Genomic DNA, 20,071 nt, shown 5'->3' on the forward strand with positions numbered 1-20,071 from the left:
GAACTTAAGGGCAGTGTGGCTGCATGCACACGCTTCCATGGGACAACAGAGGCTGTCCCTAATGGCAGCATGGCCACATGCACGCGCTGCCATTGGGGACAATGTGGGCTTGCCATCTGTGGATGCTTGAATCTGCAGATGTCAAGCCCATGGATACCAAGGGCTGACTGTATTGCAAAAGGAGAGGGGTTTAGACACAATATTTCTATTTTCAGTGACAGATACATCTTTAATTGACTGTGCGCTTCTGTTGACTTTGAAGTCTGTCTGAACTGAGGGCAATGGGGGACTGCAAGACCTCAAAATTCCAATTGTTTGAACCTGGCTTCCTCCAAGTGTCCACTATGCGTACACATTACACAATTCCATTGGACTCAAAGTTATGTTTTGGACTACATGTCTCAGAAACCTCTGGCATTTTCCAAGGTCTCCTCAGGAGTAAGGAATCATTTTGTGTCACTCACCTGCAGGGCATACAAGACTTAAGCTGCACACCTCTGCTGGGTACTGAGCAGCATAAACACCTGCAACATTTCCACCCATTGAAGTGCCAACTAGATGAAAGGGTTTTCGGTTCAGGTTGATACATTCAACAAACTGAAATACCAAAAAGGCAATAGTGCATTAGAACAGTATAGTAGAGCAACCTGTCCCTATGAGTAATAGGCACGTTTACACTCAGCTAATATTTGCTGATCTGGTTTATCATACAACCCTCTGGGCAAGGACAGGGCATGGCCTTCTCCCAGTTTAGTTGAGGACATGGCTAGACCTAAATGGATTCCTGAAAAGCAAAAGACACCAGTCCTGCCCTGAACACCTTATGGTTTTGCTTCCTTAGGACTTCAGTATTTCTACAAACTTTTGTCTTTCTAACTCTACCAATACTTCCCTTATAGGCATGGTTAGTGCTGATTTGGCTATGTAAGAAGCAATTACTTAAATTACACAGAGAATGGGAGTTACTCAGGGACGTAGCCAGGATTTTGGGAAGGGGGGGTCAAGACCAAGTGCCACCATTTTGAGAGGCTAAGAGCTCCTCCCCCCAAGACACAAAAAGAGGGTCAAGCATTTACCCTCGACACCTCGATGGCACCACTTTAACTTCCGTTATGGCTTCATGCTATGGAATCTTGGGATCTGTAGTTTTGAGGACCTGTTGAGTCATCTGTCAGGTACCACAACAAACTACAAATCCCAGCATTTCACAACATGGAGCCAAGGGCATCAAACTGGATTATTTTTTCAGTGCAGATGCAAACTGAGTCCTTCCTCTGAAGGTGTTTACATCAGATAAATTCAGCTCGATAAAGCAAAGTGCAGCTGCTCACGCAATGAGCGGCAGCCACTCTGTTCATGCTCAGAGACACTCTGCTCATGCTTTGAGACACTGCATTCCAACTTCTGAGCTGAGCTAAGAACCCAGGCTGCATCCACACAACATTTCATTCCCACTTCCAAGAGGGATTTTTAATTCCAAGACATACACACACACACACACACACACACACACACACACACACGATTTTTAATTCCAAGACTCATCTATCTATCTATCTATCTATCTATCTATCTATCTATCGGTCGATCTATCATAATTTTAAATTCCAAGACATTTTACCTTCCTTTCTTTTTATGAAAAACAAACCCCTTTAAGAGAATCCTATTTTGGGAGAAAGGCAGGGTATAAAATCAATCAATAAAAAATTATAGTGCAATAGTCCATCAGTGCATGGCTTGCATTATAAGACTTTATACCTTTATACATTTAAAAACAATTAAAATCACAGTAGTCTCAGAGTGCAATAGAATCATGGAATCATAGAGTTGGAAGAGACCCCAAGGGCCATCCAGTCCAACCCCATTCTGCCATGCAGGAACTCCCAGTCAAAGCATCCCCAACAAATTATTTAATGGAGGTGTCCTTCTACATTATAGAAAGATATACTATAGATTAATGCTATGGAAAATCATCACCTTGAGTCCATATATTGGGAGAAAGGCGGGATATAAGAAAATAACAACAACAATATCTGGGTATTGTAGTTTTGTGAGACATTTAGCATTCTTTGTCAGAGAGCTCTGGTGGCACAACATACTACAAATCCCAGGATTTTCCATAGCATTAAAGTGGTGTCGAACTGGATTATTTCTGCAGTGTGCAGCCTTATTAGACTGCAGTTCCCAGCAGTCTGTGGTGCTGCTGGATGATGGGGTCTGCAGTCCAGCATTGCCTGGAGCAGAGCCATAGGACTCCACAGCCCCGATTCATCATCTTAGATTTATTCCATATATTAATTAATTAATCATAAAATCATAGAGTTGGAAGAGACACCAAGAAGGGCCATCCAGTCCAACCCCATTCTGCCATGCAGGAACTCTCCATCAAAGCATCCCCATTGACATGCTAAAAAGGGGCCAGCTAACTGTATTTTATTCTATTTGTCTTTTAAAAAAGAGAAAAAACAAGGCTGGAAGGAAGCCTCTTGCTTTTTTGCATCACAGACCCTCCTTTTTTTTGTTGTTGCAAAAATCCAGAAATGACTGTTTTTGAAAACATGAGTCCATTCTCAGGAGAAATGTCCAGAGTAGAGTCTGAGTCTCCTTTCTCTGGACTTCTGAAACCTAAATTATTCCAAAACTCAAAACTGACCCTGAGAGCATCTGGTCTGACCCCAACTCAAGGATACCTGGGAATCCTGAAGGTTTAGATCAATTACTGAACTATTGAATTATACAAGGAATAGTGGTCTCAGGGGTTTGCTGAAGCTCAGTGTACAGAAGCACAACATTATTTTGAAAATATTGTGTATTAAATTACCTTCAGTCTATGTCTGTGAGATGCATGTGAAACATACATGGATCCCATCTCCCATTATATCCCATTAGACATACTGTATATAAATATACCAAACTCTGAAAAACTCCAAAATCCAAAATACATTTAGTCCTCAGCATTTTGGGTAAGGGATATTATTATTATTATTATTATTATTATTATTATTATTTTACTATATTGTATATGGATATAACTGCTGAAAGGAAAGTTAAAAGTCACCTTTTCTTTCTTTTATATTTCCCTTTAGAAGCTTCCTTCCTTCCTTCCTTTTTATTTCTTCCTTTCTCCCCTTCCTCTTCCTCCCTTTCTTTTCCTTCTTTTCTTCAGTTCTCCCTCCCTATCATTCTTCCTTCCTTTTTCCCCTTCCTTCCCTTCTAGAGACTTTTATTCTGGCAAAAGCACAAGGGAGGAGGGGGGAGGAGGCAGAGGAGTGGAAGCCGGACTCCGATGGAAACGAAAGAGAAAGAAATCACAAGGACCCCCTCCCTCCCCCTCCTCTCTCTCTCTCTCTGAGCTTGCAACTTTTGTCTTTCCCCTTTTCCCTCTCCGAGTTCTCCGTGGTTTTGATGGAGGGGAGGAGGGGGGAGGAAGGAGCTTGAAGGCCCTCAGGGCCTGAAGGGGGGGGTCCGGACCCCCAACCCCCCCTTCCCTACGTCCCTGAGTTACTATTAGTATCTATAAAGAATGGGTGACTCTAGAGGCCAATTCCACAACTATCACCAACCCAGTAGGGCTACACTCTCACTCACACACCATCACTAGTGTATGTTCATTTTAAATTTACACTGGATTTTCACTTTCAGTTTACAGATGGGAAAAACTACTGTTAATAAACAAACACAAAATATGGAAATAAAATTGTTTTCTTGCAAGCGGAAAAGGTTGTCAAGCTCAGGGTTCTGAAACAGGGTGCTTTGATTCTGGGACACACACTCGACTCTGTGGTTTTCTACTTTTAATCTATTCATGTTTATGGAAACGCTCAGAGCCGAAGCAACATTCGAACAAATGAGTCATTCATTATGAGCTGAGCTACTGACAGAAAAGAGTAAGACATTTTACAAGGTACGAAAAGCTATTCCTGTGATATTCTTGTAAGCCATCATGTTATTAAAAGAGGACAAGGCAGATGATTAGCCAGATACAGAGATGAAATCCCTATGGAATACAGAGCAATTTATAGTGACCAAAGTGTGAACATCTCTATCAACTCACTCCAACTTCTTTTGCTCAGTGATGAACTTAGATCTTCAGGGGGCAGGAAGAATTAAGCAGATTAAGGATCCGAGTGCCAGGATGCTGACAGGAGAATCTTATAAAACTGAATGCCTGGCATGTGGAGAACTTTCAGAAAATGCTATCTCCATTCAGAACTGGTATATAACATGGAGGTCTGCTTTAACAACATTCTCTTCCACTTTTTAAATAATGTAAAGTTTAAAATCCTTCCACACCGAAACTCTAGTTGACTCAAAACAATGAGGCCTAAATTGGTCCTTACACTCAGGAAAGTGGAAAGACACAACACAACAACTTCAATGCCATTTTCCAAATCTTTACCTGGTGTATTCTTTTCACTTGCCCATAGATTGAATAGTCATCTAGGGAGGAACGTGTTGTCCCCTCATGACCTGGCATGTCAACACAAATCAAGTGTAGGTTCTTTGGAAGGAACTGAGGAGAACAAGCACAAGATGGAATGTTTTACCAAGAAAATTAAAGGAAATGTTTTACCAAAAACAAATCTGAATAAAACTCCAACCACTGGCATTATAATAAACATGGAGCTGAAGAAAACAGGTACACGGTTGTTCACAACACTCTAAATTTGTTAACAATGGCCCAGCAATTTTTTAAAAAGATTAAAACAGATTTCTTGCAAAATCTTCTTGCAAATAAAAGATTTGCTTCAATTGTAAGAACATAATAAGGGCCACATTGGATGGGCCCAAAATCCTATTTAACATTCCAATTGTATGTTCACCTAGTTGTTAGTGAGCAGCCCATCAGCATGTGAGTGCAACTGCACTCTATATCTCACACTGCTTGGCAAGTAACACACATACAGCCTCTGATATGTGTGTGTGTGTGTGTGTGTGTTGCATAGCGATCCTGATTCATAGCCATTTCTAGTTCCATCTTTCATTAATTCAGTTAATTACCCTTTAAAGCCATCTAAGTTGGCAACCATAAATCTTAGGACAATGAATTCCATAGTTTAAGTATATGCTCTGTGAAGGAGACTTCTTGCAACCCAGCAAGAAAATCTCATATACACATTATTACCCAGAACTGCTTTACGTGCTTTGAGAGAGAGTCAGGGTGTCTTCATTGTAAGAGCTGATGATACACTGAGTAATGTCATATATATACAGGCATATTAGGTGCATTTTCTGACCAAGTCAGCACACTCTCTTTCACCATCTCATCTTCATAACTAATTATGGACCTTTACAGACCGGCCTGTAAGGCCGGCCTGGGGGCAGAGTTGGGGCATAGCGTCCTGATGATGAACGCCTGACTTTGTGCCCCCCCAGGGTGCCCTGCTACTGCACTTCGCTCCAGACGGTGCATGGTGTCATGATGCACCTCCGGCACTGCATCCAGATGATGCAGCACCAAAGGGCCACCGTATAGCCGCACCACCACAGCTATGGTGTCCTTTTAAGGGTGCAAAAAGGAGCCGCTTTTTGTGTCTCTTTTTTGCACCCTTGAAAAGCCAGATCGGGGCTGCGGCGTGAGGTTGCCACAGCTCCGATCCAGCTAGGAAAGGGGCAGCTGGAGGTCACCCCTTAGGAGCAGACTGTCACGCCCCTAAGTCAGCAAATGGCAGCCAGGAATAAAGAGGAGCTCTGCCATTCATAGGTGTTCTCAGATATGGTGTGGCATTCAAAACTTGCCAAAAGACTAACAAGAACCAGCATGGGGTGTTCAGTTTGAACAGGTGGCTCCTATCAGTGAACTCGGGGATGGCCCAGAGAAATGGTGCTTGCTTTCTTGTTTTCCCAGGCTAGAAATATCCTTCTGGATGAAATCTCAACATCACTTTATATAGCACCTTTGACGTACTGTACAGCTGACCCACTACCCTAAGGGTTCATCTTCAATACCATACAAAAAATATGGGTTTTCATATCACATGGGCTCTTTCCATGCTAATCTCAGTAGCTCTGGCTATGAATGCACAGATCTGAGTGCAATGCAAATCAGCCACAGAAAAGAAGTTTGCAGGGGCAATAATCCCCAGTTTAGGTCACACATGAATCGGTCACATCTTACAAAAAGACTAAAGAACTTTTCCCTATCAGGTGTAATAGTTTTACTACCAGAAAAGGAAACACCTACCTTGACCACAGCCAGCCACATATCTTTATGGGCTGAGAAGCCATGCAACATGAGTATGGAAGGTCTATGGCTGGGTCTGCCTCGGTAGGAATAGCAAAACTGGTAGTCATCATAGTTCACGTATCTAACTTGCATGCCCAGTGCTCGACGCCAGTACCTAGCAATACCAAGAACAGGACAAAGGAAAAGGATTGCAGTATAGTGATCACAGCAGCATAAGACTAAACACATTTGTAATCCAGGTTTTGCAACAATGGATTCAAGGCATTGCTGTCCACTTCTCCATTTCTGCCTCATCAGATACTGGACTTTATCACATGAGGCTGCTAAAGAGGAATTACAGGACAGAAGCATCTGTGGCTGTACCTTATCACTTGATGATGTGTCTGTCCTGAAGCTGCTTTGTCATCCATCCATTCCTGGAGAGTGCTTTCATTGACAGGCAAAACCCTTCAATACCTCCCAATCATGCTGCTTTTCCACTATTGATTCATGTATGATAAATTCTTCCTGCTGCAGTTCCAATAGGCAGGAAGTCATGTGGTGCAAGTGGGCAAGGTTATGCTCATCTCCCCCTCATTATTCCCAAGCAGTCTGTTTTTCTTTTTCTTTTCTCCAATTTCTTTTCTTTTTTTCAACCTAATCAATTACTGTGACTGTGCAACTGAAAAAATTACAGATCAAAAGAAATGCTGGAAAGAGCAGAGGGCAGTAGGGTGGAGCTAGGAAGGCCGACATGCAGAAGACAAAGCCTAAGATTATAGTAGCATCATGGCACTTTTGAAGAGCTATTCCCAAACCAGTATGCGTGTGTTTCCTACACTAACATGATTGTGGCATCTTAGCAGCCTGGTGTAATACAGTCCATTGTGCCACCCATAAGTCACTTGCATAGTACAGCAGCACATTTGTAAGACAGAACATGAACTCCAGAACAGTTTTGTTAGATTAAACCAAAGGCCTCTCTAGTAGAGAGTTTTGTTCCCAGGGGTCACCTCTGAAAATCTCATAAAAAGGGACAAGAAGTCTACATCACTCTCCTTCTCACATTCCCCAGTACCCGCAGAGGTCTACTGACCCTGATACTGAAAGTGATATAAAGCCATCCTAATACCATTAATAGCCCTATCCACTATGAATTTAAATAACACATTTATTATAGCATGGGCTTTCATGGGATTTGAAAGCTCCATGAAAAGCTCATTCTACAATAAATTTGTTACACTCAAAAGTGCCACAGGGCTATTTATTGTCTTTGCTGTAACAAACTAACACAGCTCCCATTTTAGAAATTATTAAATATATACTCAATTATTAAATACCAATGAGGCTGAAAGGCAGACAGTCAAAACAAAGTGCTTCCTTGCACAGTGCAGAGTTAATTCATGGACTTCATAATACATAACAAGAGTGACTACAACTTTAAATTGCTTTAAAAGTGGGCTTCACACAGTAGGCATCTGATCAGTCATTAGGAGAAACAGGAGCGCAAACTAGACAGATCTTTGGTCTGATCCCAATGTAGGGCTCTTCATAAATTAAATATCCCCCAATTATAGCTGTAGTTAGGGACAATGCAAGAGAATACTGGAGACTGAAAACAAGCTAAAGGTAAATCAAATCAGTTTATAACATTTTGGCATAGAAAGACTTCTCAACCAGAGTATTCCTGTGGAGATTTTATCATTCAAAGTGCATGGGATATATAATCTGTTTTGAAAAGGTGGTAAATTGTTTTATTTTGATAAACTGAAAAGGGATGGACATAACTTGGAAAGTTATTTTTACAGTGTACACCTCCCAGAATGCTCCAGCTTGCACGGCCACCATGCTGGTCGGACCCTGGTTAGGGAGTCTCATAGTCCAATGAAATAACTGTCCCAGGTTCTGGATAAGAGTAACTGTCTCTATATCAGGAGTTGGTGCAAGTTGCAACCATGTGCAGCTGCTTTATGGGATGAGTCAAAAAAACTGGCAATCACATTTTATATTTAGGCAGTGATGTTAACTCTGGGCTATCCCAACTACTTTTCCTGGCCATTGACCTTCTGAAGCAGAAAGAAATGCAAGCAGCCCTCCTGGCTCATTTGAGTCTTGCCCAGTGAACCTAGTCTTCTTGAATTCTTCTGCTGGTTTCTAATCTGAGCTATCTTTCTTTATTGAATCACTTAAGCAACCTCTTCCAGCCCACATGGATTTCTGGGTGTTACCACTCAGGGCAGCTATCATATAATTAAAGAAGCTATTAAAACTAATCATAAATAGCAGTTCTGAACAGGAGAAACACACTGAAAACATACTGATACTGCAGATAAAGATCTGATAAAACTTTGAGAGCAAACATCTGTCTAAATAAAAAGGCTTTGCCATACTGCAAAACATTATCAAAGCCTTAGCCTTCTGTGGCTGAGAATTTTATATTTTAGTCAACTGTGGCCCACTAAGGTGCTTTTGATCTACAACTCCTATAATTCCTTACTATTGGCTGAATTAGTAAAGCTGGTGGAACTTGCAGGTCAAAAACATTTGGAAGCCACAGTTGTGCACGCTGAATGTAGGTCAGACTTTAAGTAAGCTTAGGCCTCTGCCTCACTCTTCAACCTCATCTCTTGGCTTGTTCCTCACTCCCCATTTAACCTTCAGTCCTGGCTTCTGGACTGCCTTAATACTAAACAATTGTAGTGCTATGATTTCACATTTACAATGGCAACATCTCATGAAATCCTGGGGTTTGTAGTTTGGTAAAGCATTCATGCTCTCTGGCTCATAATTTTAAATAACGCACCCCCCTCCCAAACTGCCAATATAAATCAGCACTGTATAGTGGTTTGAGAATTGGACTATAACTCTGGAGATCAGGATTTGAATCCCAGCTCAGCCATAAAAACGCACAGAATGACCTGAGCAAGTCACATTTTCTCCAACTCAGAGGAAGACAAAGGCAAATCCCCACTGAACAAATCTTGCCAAGAAAATCCTGCAATAGGTTTGCCTTAGGGTTGCCATAAGTCAGAAATAACTTGGAAGGCACGCAAGAACAAATTGCAAATCCCAGGATTCGATATGATGTTGCCATGGCAATTAAAAGAGGAATACTGTTTTATATTCATGTAGTGTGAAGGACCCCCAGTGATGTCCCTTGACTGTGATTGCATAGTGTAATTGTTGGTAGCTAACCCACTATTGTATATACTCGGCCATAAGTCAACGTCATGTATAAGTCAAAAGCAGGTTTTGGGGCCAAAATTATGGATTTTGATATGACCCATGGATAAGTCTAGGGCAAAACCTAGAGTCATGTAACAAAAGATCTAAAGGATTAAGTAAAGGAAAGCAATGCCAAATAAGTTACAGCAAACATAACCGTGCTCACACTAAAGGCTGGATGAATGAGAGAGTAGAGGATGGTCAATGCTTTCAGGACAGATTATGCTCTTGCCTTTCACCAAGGGATGGTTCTTTTTAAATAAGAGTTAAATACAGAACTTACATTGACCTGTGGATAAGTTGATTCCAGTTTTTTGGGTCAATTTTTTGACTAAAATTTCTAGACTTATACATTAATATATATACAGTACTTCTGTTGCCTAGATCCTACCCCTATGTTTCATTGTTGTTGTGTGCCTTCAAGTCATTTCTGACATATGACAAGCCTAATGTGAACATATCACGGGGTTTTCTTAGCAAGATCTATTCAGAGGGAGGTTCACATTACCCTCCTCTGAGGCTGAAAGTGTGTGAATTGCCCAAGATCACCCAGGGGGTTTCCATGGCTGAGCAAGGATTCAAATCCTGGTCTTCTAGAACCAGTCCCACACTCAAACCACTATACAACGCTGGCTCCCACTACAGTATGTTGTCTCCTATGTTCCATATAGGCTGTCAAAATATTGGGAGGGAAGGAATCAAGAGTTGGAAAAGACCACAAGGGCCATCCAGTCAACCCCCCTGACATGCAGGAACTCACAATCAAAGCACCCCTGACAGATGGGTATCCAGCCTGTTTAAGGACCTCCAAAGAAGGAGACTCCACCAAAATACCCATGGAGTGTGTCCCACTGTCAAACAGCCCTTACTGTCAGGACGTTCCTCCTAATGTTGAGGTGGGATCTCTTTTCTTGTACCTTGCATCCACTGTTCTAGGTCCTATACTCTGGAGCAGCAGAAAACAAACTTGTTCCATGCTCAATATGGCATCCCTTCAAATATTTAAACAAGGCTATCATATCACCTCTTAACCTTCTCTTCTCCAGGCTAAACATCCTCAGCTCCCCAAGTCTCTCCTCACAGGGCATGGTTACCGTACCTTTCACTAGTTCAGTCACCCTCCTCTGGACACGCTCCAGCTTGTCAACATCTTTTTTGAATTGTGATGCCCAGAACTGGACACAGTATTCCAGGTGAGGCCTAACTAAAACAGAATAGAGTGGCCCTATTACTTCCTTGATCTACTTCTATTGATTAGCCTAGAATCGCATTGGGCTTTTGAGCTGCCACATCACACTGTTGACTCATTTTCAACTTGTGGTCTACTAGGACTCCTAGATCCCTTTCACATGTAGTCATGTTAACCAGGTGTCCCTCATCTTATATCTATGCATTTCATTTTTTCTGCCTGAGAGCAATACCTTACATTTCCCCCTGTTGAAGGATGCACTGCCATAATTATCTATATCTATACAATTTAATTTTATCTCAACACTGTTTTTTTTGCTGCAGAATCAAATAGTTCATCCTTTGATTGCTACATTATTTTAACAGTATGCTCTCCCAATTGCTGTTTTAATTTTCCAGAGTAATAATATACTTTTCAAAGATTCAAACTCACTTGAAGCAAATCTTCCAGGGCATGGCCATTTTAAGGTTTCACAGGAAACACAACAAAGAGTTTTGCCACACCCTAAAGGCTAATGCATTTTATTTGGCATATGCTTTCATGGACCACAGCTCATTTCACCTGACGTAAACAAGACTTGAAGAAACAAGGCTTGGTACATTAATACTTTTTTAAGAGAACTCATCTGCCTCCCTTCTGGATTTGTTATCCTATTAACCTAATGTAAATGGCACAATATACTATTTACATAAGATGTAGAAGGGCTGTGGTTGAATACTGTCGTTTTCACACAACATAGCACTTTTTTATATCCAAAGTATTATAAAATCTTTATACCAATCATTTTTACTTAAGCTTCTCAACTGAATCATTATTCCAATGTTCAAAATGGGGAGTTTGCTATACAAAGACATCCACAACAGGAGGGAAGGAAATATCTGTAGAAATCTGCTCAGCTATCCCAAACTCCTTATCTCAAGCCTTATCTATCAGAACACACCAATTCCAGTAACTTCAAAGGTTGTTTTGGATGCACCTAACAGAGCTACCACTGATGCTATTATCAAGAGGATGCTGAGCATTAGTGCATCTGACCTCATTTTGCTGAGCATCCTTTGACGGTAAAGAGCCAATTCAGAGCTGCTCGGCCATCCTGACAGAAGGCTGGCTGTGCTTCTGGAAGTATTAGCAGTGGCAACAGCAGTACAAAACAGCAGCTATCACTGGAACTTGGCCTCATTCATGTCTCCCTTTTATTGACATGCAAGAGCTTCATTAACATATACAGATATTAAGATATCTGGGAAGATTTCCAGCAGAAGGCTGAGGCATAAATGCTTTCAGCTTATTATGAATTATTATTATTACATTTAGATTTCAAATAATTAATATGATGCTTCACTCACAAATATCCTTACACACCAGGCTTGCTGTGCCAGTGGGCACAAATCTCTCAACTTGTCACAAGCAAGACTGTGAAAGAACGACACCGGGATTGTTATCACTGTCATAACCACCACGATTATTATCCAGTATTGAGATAAGAAGAACTAATTCCCACACTTCTACTCCCTGCTTTCCAACATGATGGTTTGCTAAGGAATCAAAATGCCACGTCTCTCACTTCACTCACTCTCCTTCCCTGCACCAATCTTTTCTGCAACTCTCCTCTTGCTAAAACCACTGGAGCTTTCATGTTCCAATCCCACGGTAACAATGGTTCCTGCTTAGAAATTCAAAAGAGCTTTTCTGACTGATTAACCTACCCAGCAAGCAATTTGTCCCCCCCTCAGAAACGAGTCAATGACATCTGCACTCATGAGGAGCTAATCTCCCAGGGCAGGCAAAGTAACCAAGGTAATATTATACTGCCTAGCAACTGGCAACAAAGGCATCCCTTGCTAATAAGATATTGCACAATTCTCTCAGCGACATTCATATTAATCAAACATGATCAGTATGGACATTTTGTGGGGAAAATCAATAGTTCAGTTAAAGGTTTATTCGCATTATAGTATCCAGTTACATACTGCAGATATCAGTCACCGAAGTAACTGCAGCCTGGTTCTTTCACTGACCTAAATTAATCCCTGGCATCTCCAATTCACAGGATTTCAGGTAGCAGGTAACGAGGAAGACCTCTGCCCAAGAGCCACTCAATACTGAGTTCGATGAATTAATCAAAAGACCTGGTATCCATTCACACTACAGAATTATAGCACTATTATTGTACTTTAACTGCCATGGTTCCACCCTATGGAACCCTGGGATTTGAAGTGTAGGGGAGGCCTTTAGGATTCTTAGTCAGAGAGCTCTTGTATCTCTGACCAAACTACAAACCCCAGGATTCCATAGGACAGAGGCAAGACTGTTAAAGTGGAATAAGAGCAGTATAAATGCTACAGTGAGAATGGGCTTCAGATCAAAGGCTGTGTGATGAGGCTTTATGTGCAGCTGAAAAGGGATTAGCTTCTTTGAATTATCTGATAATCATTTTAGACTGCAGGTACAGTAGTAGGAAAGAAGCATTCATACAGAGAGAAATTGCTTTAAGATCAAAGTGGGGAACCGTTCGCCTTCTAAAACCTTTAACCTACAGCTCCTATAAGCCCCATATAGCACGACCAATAGTAAAAGATTGTGGAGACAGTGGTCCAAAACATCTGGCGAGCCAAAATGTTGTCTCCTGCTTTGGGCAAACATATGAAACAGGCCTTTAAAAAAAACTTCACTGCACCAGCACAGCAATGGGTAAAAGGGTAACTGGTAAACTCTTGGCCAATTTCAATTTGGTGAGCAGGCTGGAATCCCAAGGGTTCCATGACCACCAACATACCCACGTGCATAAAAGGCAATTAATTCTTCCTAGTATGAACAAGTATCATAACACTGTATGAACTAGTATCAATAATCACCATGACAAACAGGCTTCATATTTTCATAGAACTGTGACTTGAAAAAGGAAGCTCCATAATAGAAGAACCAAGCAAAGAACATCAATTCAAACAAACAGAAATGCTAAATCATTTATTCTAAATTAGGCAAACAGTGTCTATGCCTTCCTCAAAGGAAAATAAGTTAGAACTGAAATTCTCATACACAGAGATTTGACAGAAAACAACAACTTACCAGTAGTATATTTTGATCAGTGCTGAAGGCCATAATAAAAAGGAGGCTACAAATGCCAGAATGGGAATGGCTAGTGTGCCTCCAGCTATTACAAACATGTTTAGTACATCGAGGTCCATCTTGCTTCCTTCACAGGTCTACCTTACCTGCATGAATAAAACAAGGGCTATTAAAATAATGAGCAAAAGGCGAAAGGTACATATACACACATTGCTCAGGAACACACAGACAGCACTCCAGAAGCCCTGCAATCACTATCATCTACTTCTCCCTTATAAACACTCTGGGCTTCTTCTTCTTTTAAATTAATTTCCATGCATTAAATTCTGGGCCAAAACCAGAGCAACTGAGGGAATAAAATGGTCCCAGGTTACAGTTGCAGGGGGATATCCAACAACTTTGATATGCATGGTCTTCAAAGAAACAAAGGGACCTCATTCTCTTGATTCTTTTGACTTCTTTTCCCCACCCACCCATCCCTGCAGATGACAATGGGGCTAAAAAAAATCCAGCCCAATAAGTGAAGTATGGGAGAAGTCTGGATGCAAGGCAGAAGGAATTCCTCTCCAATTCAGATTTAAATTGATCCAAGGAAAATTTCAGAGTTACAATGCTCAGTTCTTATTTTAGGTGAGAACTGGAAGCCCAAAACTTCAATTTCCATTCCCGCAAATACAAGACCATGGGATATCTATTGAATCATAGAGTTGGAAATAGCAGGTAGCTGTACAATCTCCTTTTGAAGATGTCTAGAGAAGGAGATCCCATCAGCTATCTAAGCAATTGGTTCCATTGCCAAAACAATCTTACTGTCAAAAAGTTCTAACGTTCATTTGAAATCTACTCTCCTGTAACTTCAAATTATTAAACCTGGTCTTACTCTCTGGGGCAGCAAAGAACAAATCTGCCCCCACTTTTCTGTGACAGCCCTTGAGGTATTTAAGTGCAATCATGTCACCCTTCAGTCTTCTCTTCACCAAGCTGAACAAGTCCTTCAACTTTACCTCTTATGTTTTGTTCTTCATACTTATCATCTTGCCCTTCTTTGAGCCAGTTCCAACTTGTCAATAGCTTTCTTAATATGAGGCATTTATACCTGAATGCAGTACACTAGCTGAGGCCTGACTAGTGCAGAATACAGTGGGACTCGTCACTATTACTTCCCTCAGCTTGGAAGCTTATTTCTATTAATGCAGTCCAAAACAGCATTTGGTTCTTTGCTGCAGCATCTTATGCTGGCTCATGTTCAATTTATGATCAACAATAATCCCAAGCTCCTTTTCACATGTAGAACTGCTAAGCCATTTATCACCCATTCTTTCCATGTGCATTTGGTTTTTATAGTCTAAATGTAGAATTTTGCATCTGTCTGTATTGATTTTCATTTCAATGCAAATCCCTAAGGGTTTTCTTGGCAAGATTTACCTTCCTCTGAAGCTGAGAGAATATTACTTGCTCAGGATCCCCCTGTGGGTTTCCATGGCTGAGCTGGGATTCAAACCCTGTTTTCCAGAGCTGTATTAGTCATATACTGTTGATATATTACATTATGATCATATAAATACTGTTCAATATGATACTGAAGAAGTATTACACTTTCTCAAGAAAATGTTCATAAAACTGTTCACAAGTACTAATGTGTCACAACCCTAAGTGCATATTTTGCACATGTCCACATATAAGTTTTTTCCTTCTGGTATGGTAGAGTAATTTGAAGTTATTGAACCCACAAGGAAATAAAGTTAACTTTCTGCCACTGTATCACAGGCAAAGGCTTTAATCCTGACAGGGCCTCTGCCTACCCCAGTGTAACCCTGAGGAGAAAACTGGCTAGATTTGAGTTGGAACAGACACAGCCTACATAACATTCTGGCTGCTCCTAGCCATTTTTCCTAAACTGGGGCACACACACACACACACACACGCCACCACTTTTGTTACCACTGTAAAAACCTTGCCATGGTGCCTGATTAACAGGAAGCTTGTGGGTCTGGTATGTTGCATCCAGGTTATCTAACTAGGGAATTTTGGTGGTAAACATTATAGCCTTAACTGATAGTTAGGGTCCACTTATAGCACAGAGTTTAAGAAAGAAACAAAATGAGTTTGAAGTCCTAGTGCAGGAAGGTAAATACGACTTTATAGGCATAACAAGAGACCATGGACCTTATCACACAAGGCATTTACTGCTGCCAAAATGTTGCCCAAACGTTGCAGAAGCACCAGAGGTGAGATCATCCGTCGTGCTTCTAAAATGTAATTGAGGTTTCCCGCTTTCCTTCTGTCAACTAAGTGTTTGCAGAGAAGCCATTTTTTAATAATGGAAGATCCCGTTATTAAAAAATGGCTTCTCCAAGGCTTCCCCATGAAAGCGTCATCAACAGAAGGAAAGCGGGAAGCCTCAATTATGTTTTAGAAGTGCGACGGATGATCCCAACTCTGGTGCTTCGGCAACATTTGGGCAGTGGAAAGTGCCTTGTGTGATAAAGACAATTTAAGGGTATAATCTATTCAAAAAGAAGAGCTGTGACAGGAAAGGAAGGGGAGTAGCATTATATATCAAAGGCAATTCAGTTGTACAGAAATCAATGAGAGTGATCAGTAGCAAGGAAGAGATAAACCCTGGAACCCACCTCCAAAAACACTAGAAACATCAACAAACATGGGCTAAAAAACTACTAAGCTTATGGTGCAGCTATATATGAACCTTTATGTAGTGTGTAAAAGATTATTTTAAAGAATTATAGACATAATAAAGACTGTCATAAGCAAAATTTCTGTTCCTATTGTGTATTTTGGTGCTTAACACGAAAGCTTACATTCACATGGCCTAAACACTAATCAACCAAGGCATGTTGCAGCCCAAGCTCTCAGTCACCCCTCTATGACCTTTGATATCAATTTGATATCAAAAAGAGATGTTTAAGGCCAATAGCCCAAAATGGGGCTCCCCAACACAGGAAACCAGCAATGTGACATTGATCCAGATGGCTCAGCATGGGAGAAGCCCAAGACACTTAGCCACGATGGGATCTCTCAAAATCAGAACCAGCATAATCCTTTGACTATGGGAAGGGTAGTAGTGAGCTGAAGTGGGAGATTGTTTTCATATGGCAGATAAAGGGAGTTCCCTCCTGGGAATGAAACTCTTTTTTCTGGGAACATTCACACCGATTATCCCATTCTTCTCTCCTGGGAAAGTCACTTAAGCCTGTCAACTCCTGAAATACTGTCCTTAGGACCGATTTCTGGGTATGAATACATGTGTCTGAACAATAGCAACTTGGTCCAGTTTGCAATAGGGCAGAAACTCTGTCAGAGTCAAACTTGGCACAAAACAACAACAGTAATAGTATTTTATAATATTAACTATAACATAATTATAACTATAATTTATAATTATAAAATATAATATTTATGATTATTATAAAGAAAGCCAAAAATATTCCTAACAGGTATCACAGACAAATGTGTCAAATGGAATCAGGTCAATGCAGTTTTGCTATTGCAAAGCTCTGTTTTTCCAAGACAGTTTTAATATCAGAGAGATGTGATTAGAAAAGTGAAAGAGGAGGGAAGTAAATAAATGTAGGTATTGACTCGTTTACAATATAACATAACAAAGATTGTTAATGACCTAGTAGAATTCTTTTGTGGGGTGGGGGACTGGTCCCAGCTGAACATATACAGGAGGTTTTACTCTCCCTTGGGTATAGGAAGGTGGAATGAAATTAGAGGCTATAGGCAGGAGGAATGAAAGAGATACAGGTTTTGCTCTACCTTTGCTATAGGCAGGTGGGATGAAATTGGCTATAGGGAGGAAGAATGAAATATGGAACAGCAATAGAAGTAAGAATAGAATTCAAATAAACTAGAAAACTGGGCAGAAATTAATCAAATGAAATTCAATAGAGACAAATGCACAATTCTACATTTAGGCCACAAAATCCAAACAAACAGGTGTAGGATAGGGGACAGATAGCTCAGCAGTACTATATGCAAAAGGCAGAGGTTGCATCTGTGATGCAAAAATAATGCAGTTTGATACCACTTTAACTGGCATGGCTCAGTGTCATGGAATTCCGGGATTTGTAGCTTTGTGAGACATTTAGCCTTTTCTGTCAGAGAACTCGGGTGCCACAACAAACTACAGTTCTCACAATCATAATATGGTGCAGAATATATTGCAATTGTTAACTAACAGCTCTCTATCTGTCCCTCCTTCCCATTCCCAAAACAGTTAATGTAGGGATGCCATATCCCGCCTGGGGGCGGGACTTTCCCAGTTTGGGGCGGGTCCGCACGGTCCCGCCCCAGTTTGGCCCCGCCCCCGGGACACCCCCCCTGCGACGGACACCAGGCAGGGAAAGGAGCCTCGCATGAGCGAGGCCCCTTCCCTGCTTGGCCTCCTCCGCCGAGGGAGGCGGCCTGGCTCTCCTCCCTCTTTCCAGGCCTCTGTGAAGGCCAAGCCTCCACAGAGGCCGGGAAAGGGAGCGGATTCCTTCTCCACTTGGGCTCCGTGAACGGAGCTCAAGCGGAGAAGGAATCCTCGCTGAGCGGAGGGATTCTTTTCCCCTTGGGCTCCGTTGGCAAAAACGGAGTCCAAGAGGAAAATAATGCCTCCCTGGGGGCGGATTCCTTCTCCGCTTGGGCTCCGTGAACGGAGCCAAGCGCAGAAGGAATCCTCCCCTCAGCGAGGCTCTTTTTCAAATGTAGGACCCCAAAAAAATAGGTCCTACATTTGAAAATTTTGTCCTACATTTGTCCCGGTTTGGAGGCCCTGACTAATGGCAACCCTAAGTTAATGGATCTATTTCCTGTTTATAGGCAACTTCTTACTTCTGCTTTGTTTTGCATGTATATTTCCAGTGATGAAGGTGGGGGGGGGGGGGCTAAACCAGTCAGTATGATCCCTGCACTGTTTCCCTGCTCAAATGTGGGGAGTGTGTAATAACAATATACAGTATGACAGGATAAGAAGGAGAGGAGAGGACAAGGAATAATGCATCAAGCCTAAAAGCAGCCTTGACTCAGCATAGCATGCAATGTACATTTCTATACTGCTCATCAGTGAACTCAGCACTCTCTAAGCCAATGATGGTGAACCTTTTAGAGGCCGAGTGCCCAAAGTGCAACCCAAAACCCACTTATTTATTGCAAAGTGCCATGTCCCTCTGGCTTTCTAGTAGCAAACTCTGTGGTGGGGCGATGGCACATGTGCCCACAGAGAGGGCTCTGAGTGCCACCTCTGGCACACGTGCCATAGGTTCGCCATCACTGATGAGCAGTTTACAATCTGTAAGCCAATTGCCCCCAACAAGATGGGTACTCATTTTACCAACCTATGAAATGATGGATGGCTGAGTCAACAACACTGGAGCCCTGAGATCAACCTATATTACCAGCATTTAACCACGGTGCCACCAGGGCTCCCTTCATTTGGAAAAAAAAAATTGTAAATACAACTGTGGGAAATATAGTTGGACCTCCATTTTTGTGGAGGATCCATAGGCTTGAATGGGGCGGGTGCCTGCAAGCGAGTGCACCATGGGGGCACATCCTATTGGAAATAATGAATGTCGCCTCTCCGTGAGTATTCAAAGACCTCTGACCTCAAGTCCGCGAGAAAGGATGGACAACTGTATATTGCTGCTTCACAATGGGCCCAGGTTATTTGAAGGACCATATAAATACCCTAAAGACACCAAATTGCATTTGATCTTGGAAGTCAAGCACCGTCAACACTGGTTAAAACTTGGATGGGAGACTGCCAAGGAATACCAGTTGTTGTAGGCTGTATTTCAGAAGAAGGAACTGGCAAAATATCCTCTGAGTATTCCATGTCTAAGAAAACCTGTTAAATTCATATGGAAGGATCCCAGTACAGTGACCGAGGGTAAGCTTTCTTGTTTGATATACAGAAGCCAAGCTAAAAGCTATATGCTTTTTAAATGTTTATTACAAGGTCTGTGTAATATTACACTGAAATTCATGGGGTTTCCATAAGTCAACAGGTGTCCTGAAAGCATGCATGCATACAAACACACCTTCCCATACAAGTCGGCCTATCTCATTTGGTAGGAAAATGGGAGATAGCTTTCTCTGGTTGCTCCCACATTTTGAAACTGCCTCCCTAGAAAATTTAGGATGCCTCCTTTCTTGACATCTTTTCAGCAACAAGTTAGCACCATTCTGTTCTACCAAACCTTTGAAAACTGCTTGTTAAAAGAGAAGGGCTTTTATGGTGCTGCACTGTTTTTAATCTTTGTTTTAAAACATTATTTTAATAGTTTTAATTCTGTTGTTAGTATAATAGTTTTAATCATAACTTTTGTATGTTTTTAACTATGCGTCTTTACTGTAATACAATTGGCACTCCACATTTGGAGCTTTGACTTTTGTGGATTTGATTATTTGCAGTT

General features: G+C 41.4%; 1 protein-coding gene across 5 annotated transcripts in view; it reads right to left on the minus strand.

The window, feature by feature from the left end:
• LOC149321442 (monoacylglycerol lipase ABHD6-like) overlaps window positions 1-20,071 on the minus strand; it is a 47,842-nt gene that overhangs the window by 11,325 nt on the left and 16,446 nt on the right. For 4 of the 5 annotated variants that reach the window (XM_089521739.1, XM_089521749.1, XM_089521758.1 and 1 more), the window contains exons 2-5: window positions 13,650-13,795; window positions 6,185-6,341; window positions 4,400-4,513; window positions 465-597 (exon numbers count right to left, since the gene is read on the minus strand). In XM_089521739.1, coding sequence (XP_089377865.1) covers window positions 465-597; window positions 4,400-4,513; window positions 6,185-6,341; window positions 13,650-13,768 — 523 coding nt within the window. In that variant the 5' untranslated portion in view covers window positions 13,769-13,795. Of the gene's footprint in view, window positions 1-464; window positions 598-4,399; window positions 4,514-6,184; window positions 6,342-6,550; window positions 6,830-13,649; window positions 13,796-20,071 lie in introns of those variants that run through there. The other variant, XM_089521777.1, reaches the window with a different exon arrangement.

Source organism: Sceloporus occidentalis, unplaced genomic scaffold (assembly GCF_023333645.1).
Source record: "Sceloporus occidentalis isolate IW3139 unplaced genomic scaffold, rSceOcc1.0.p SCAF_1, whole genome shotgun sequence".
NCBI classification, from domain to species: domain Eukaryota; kingdom Metazoa; phylum Chordata; class Lepidosauria; order Squamata; family Phrynosomatidae; genus Sceloporus; species Sceloporus occidentalis.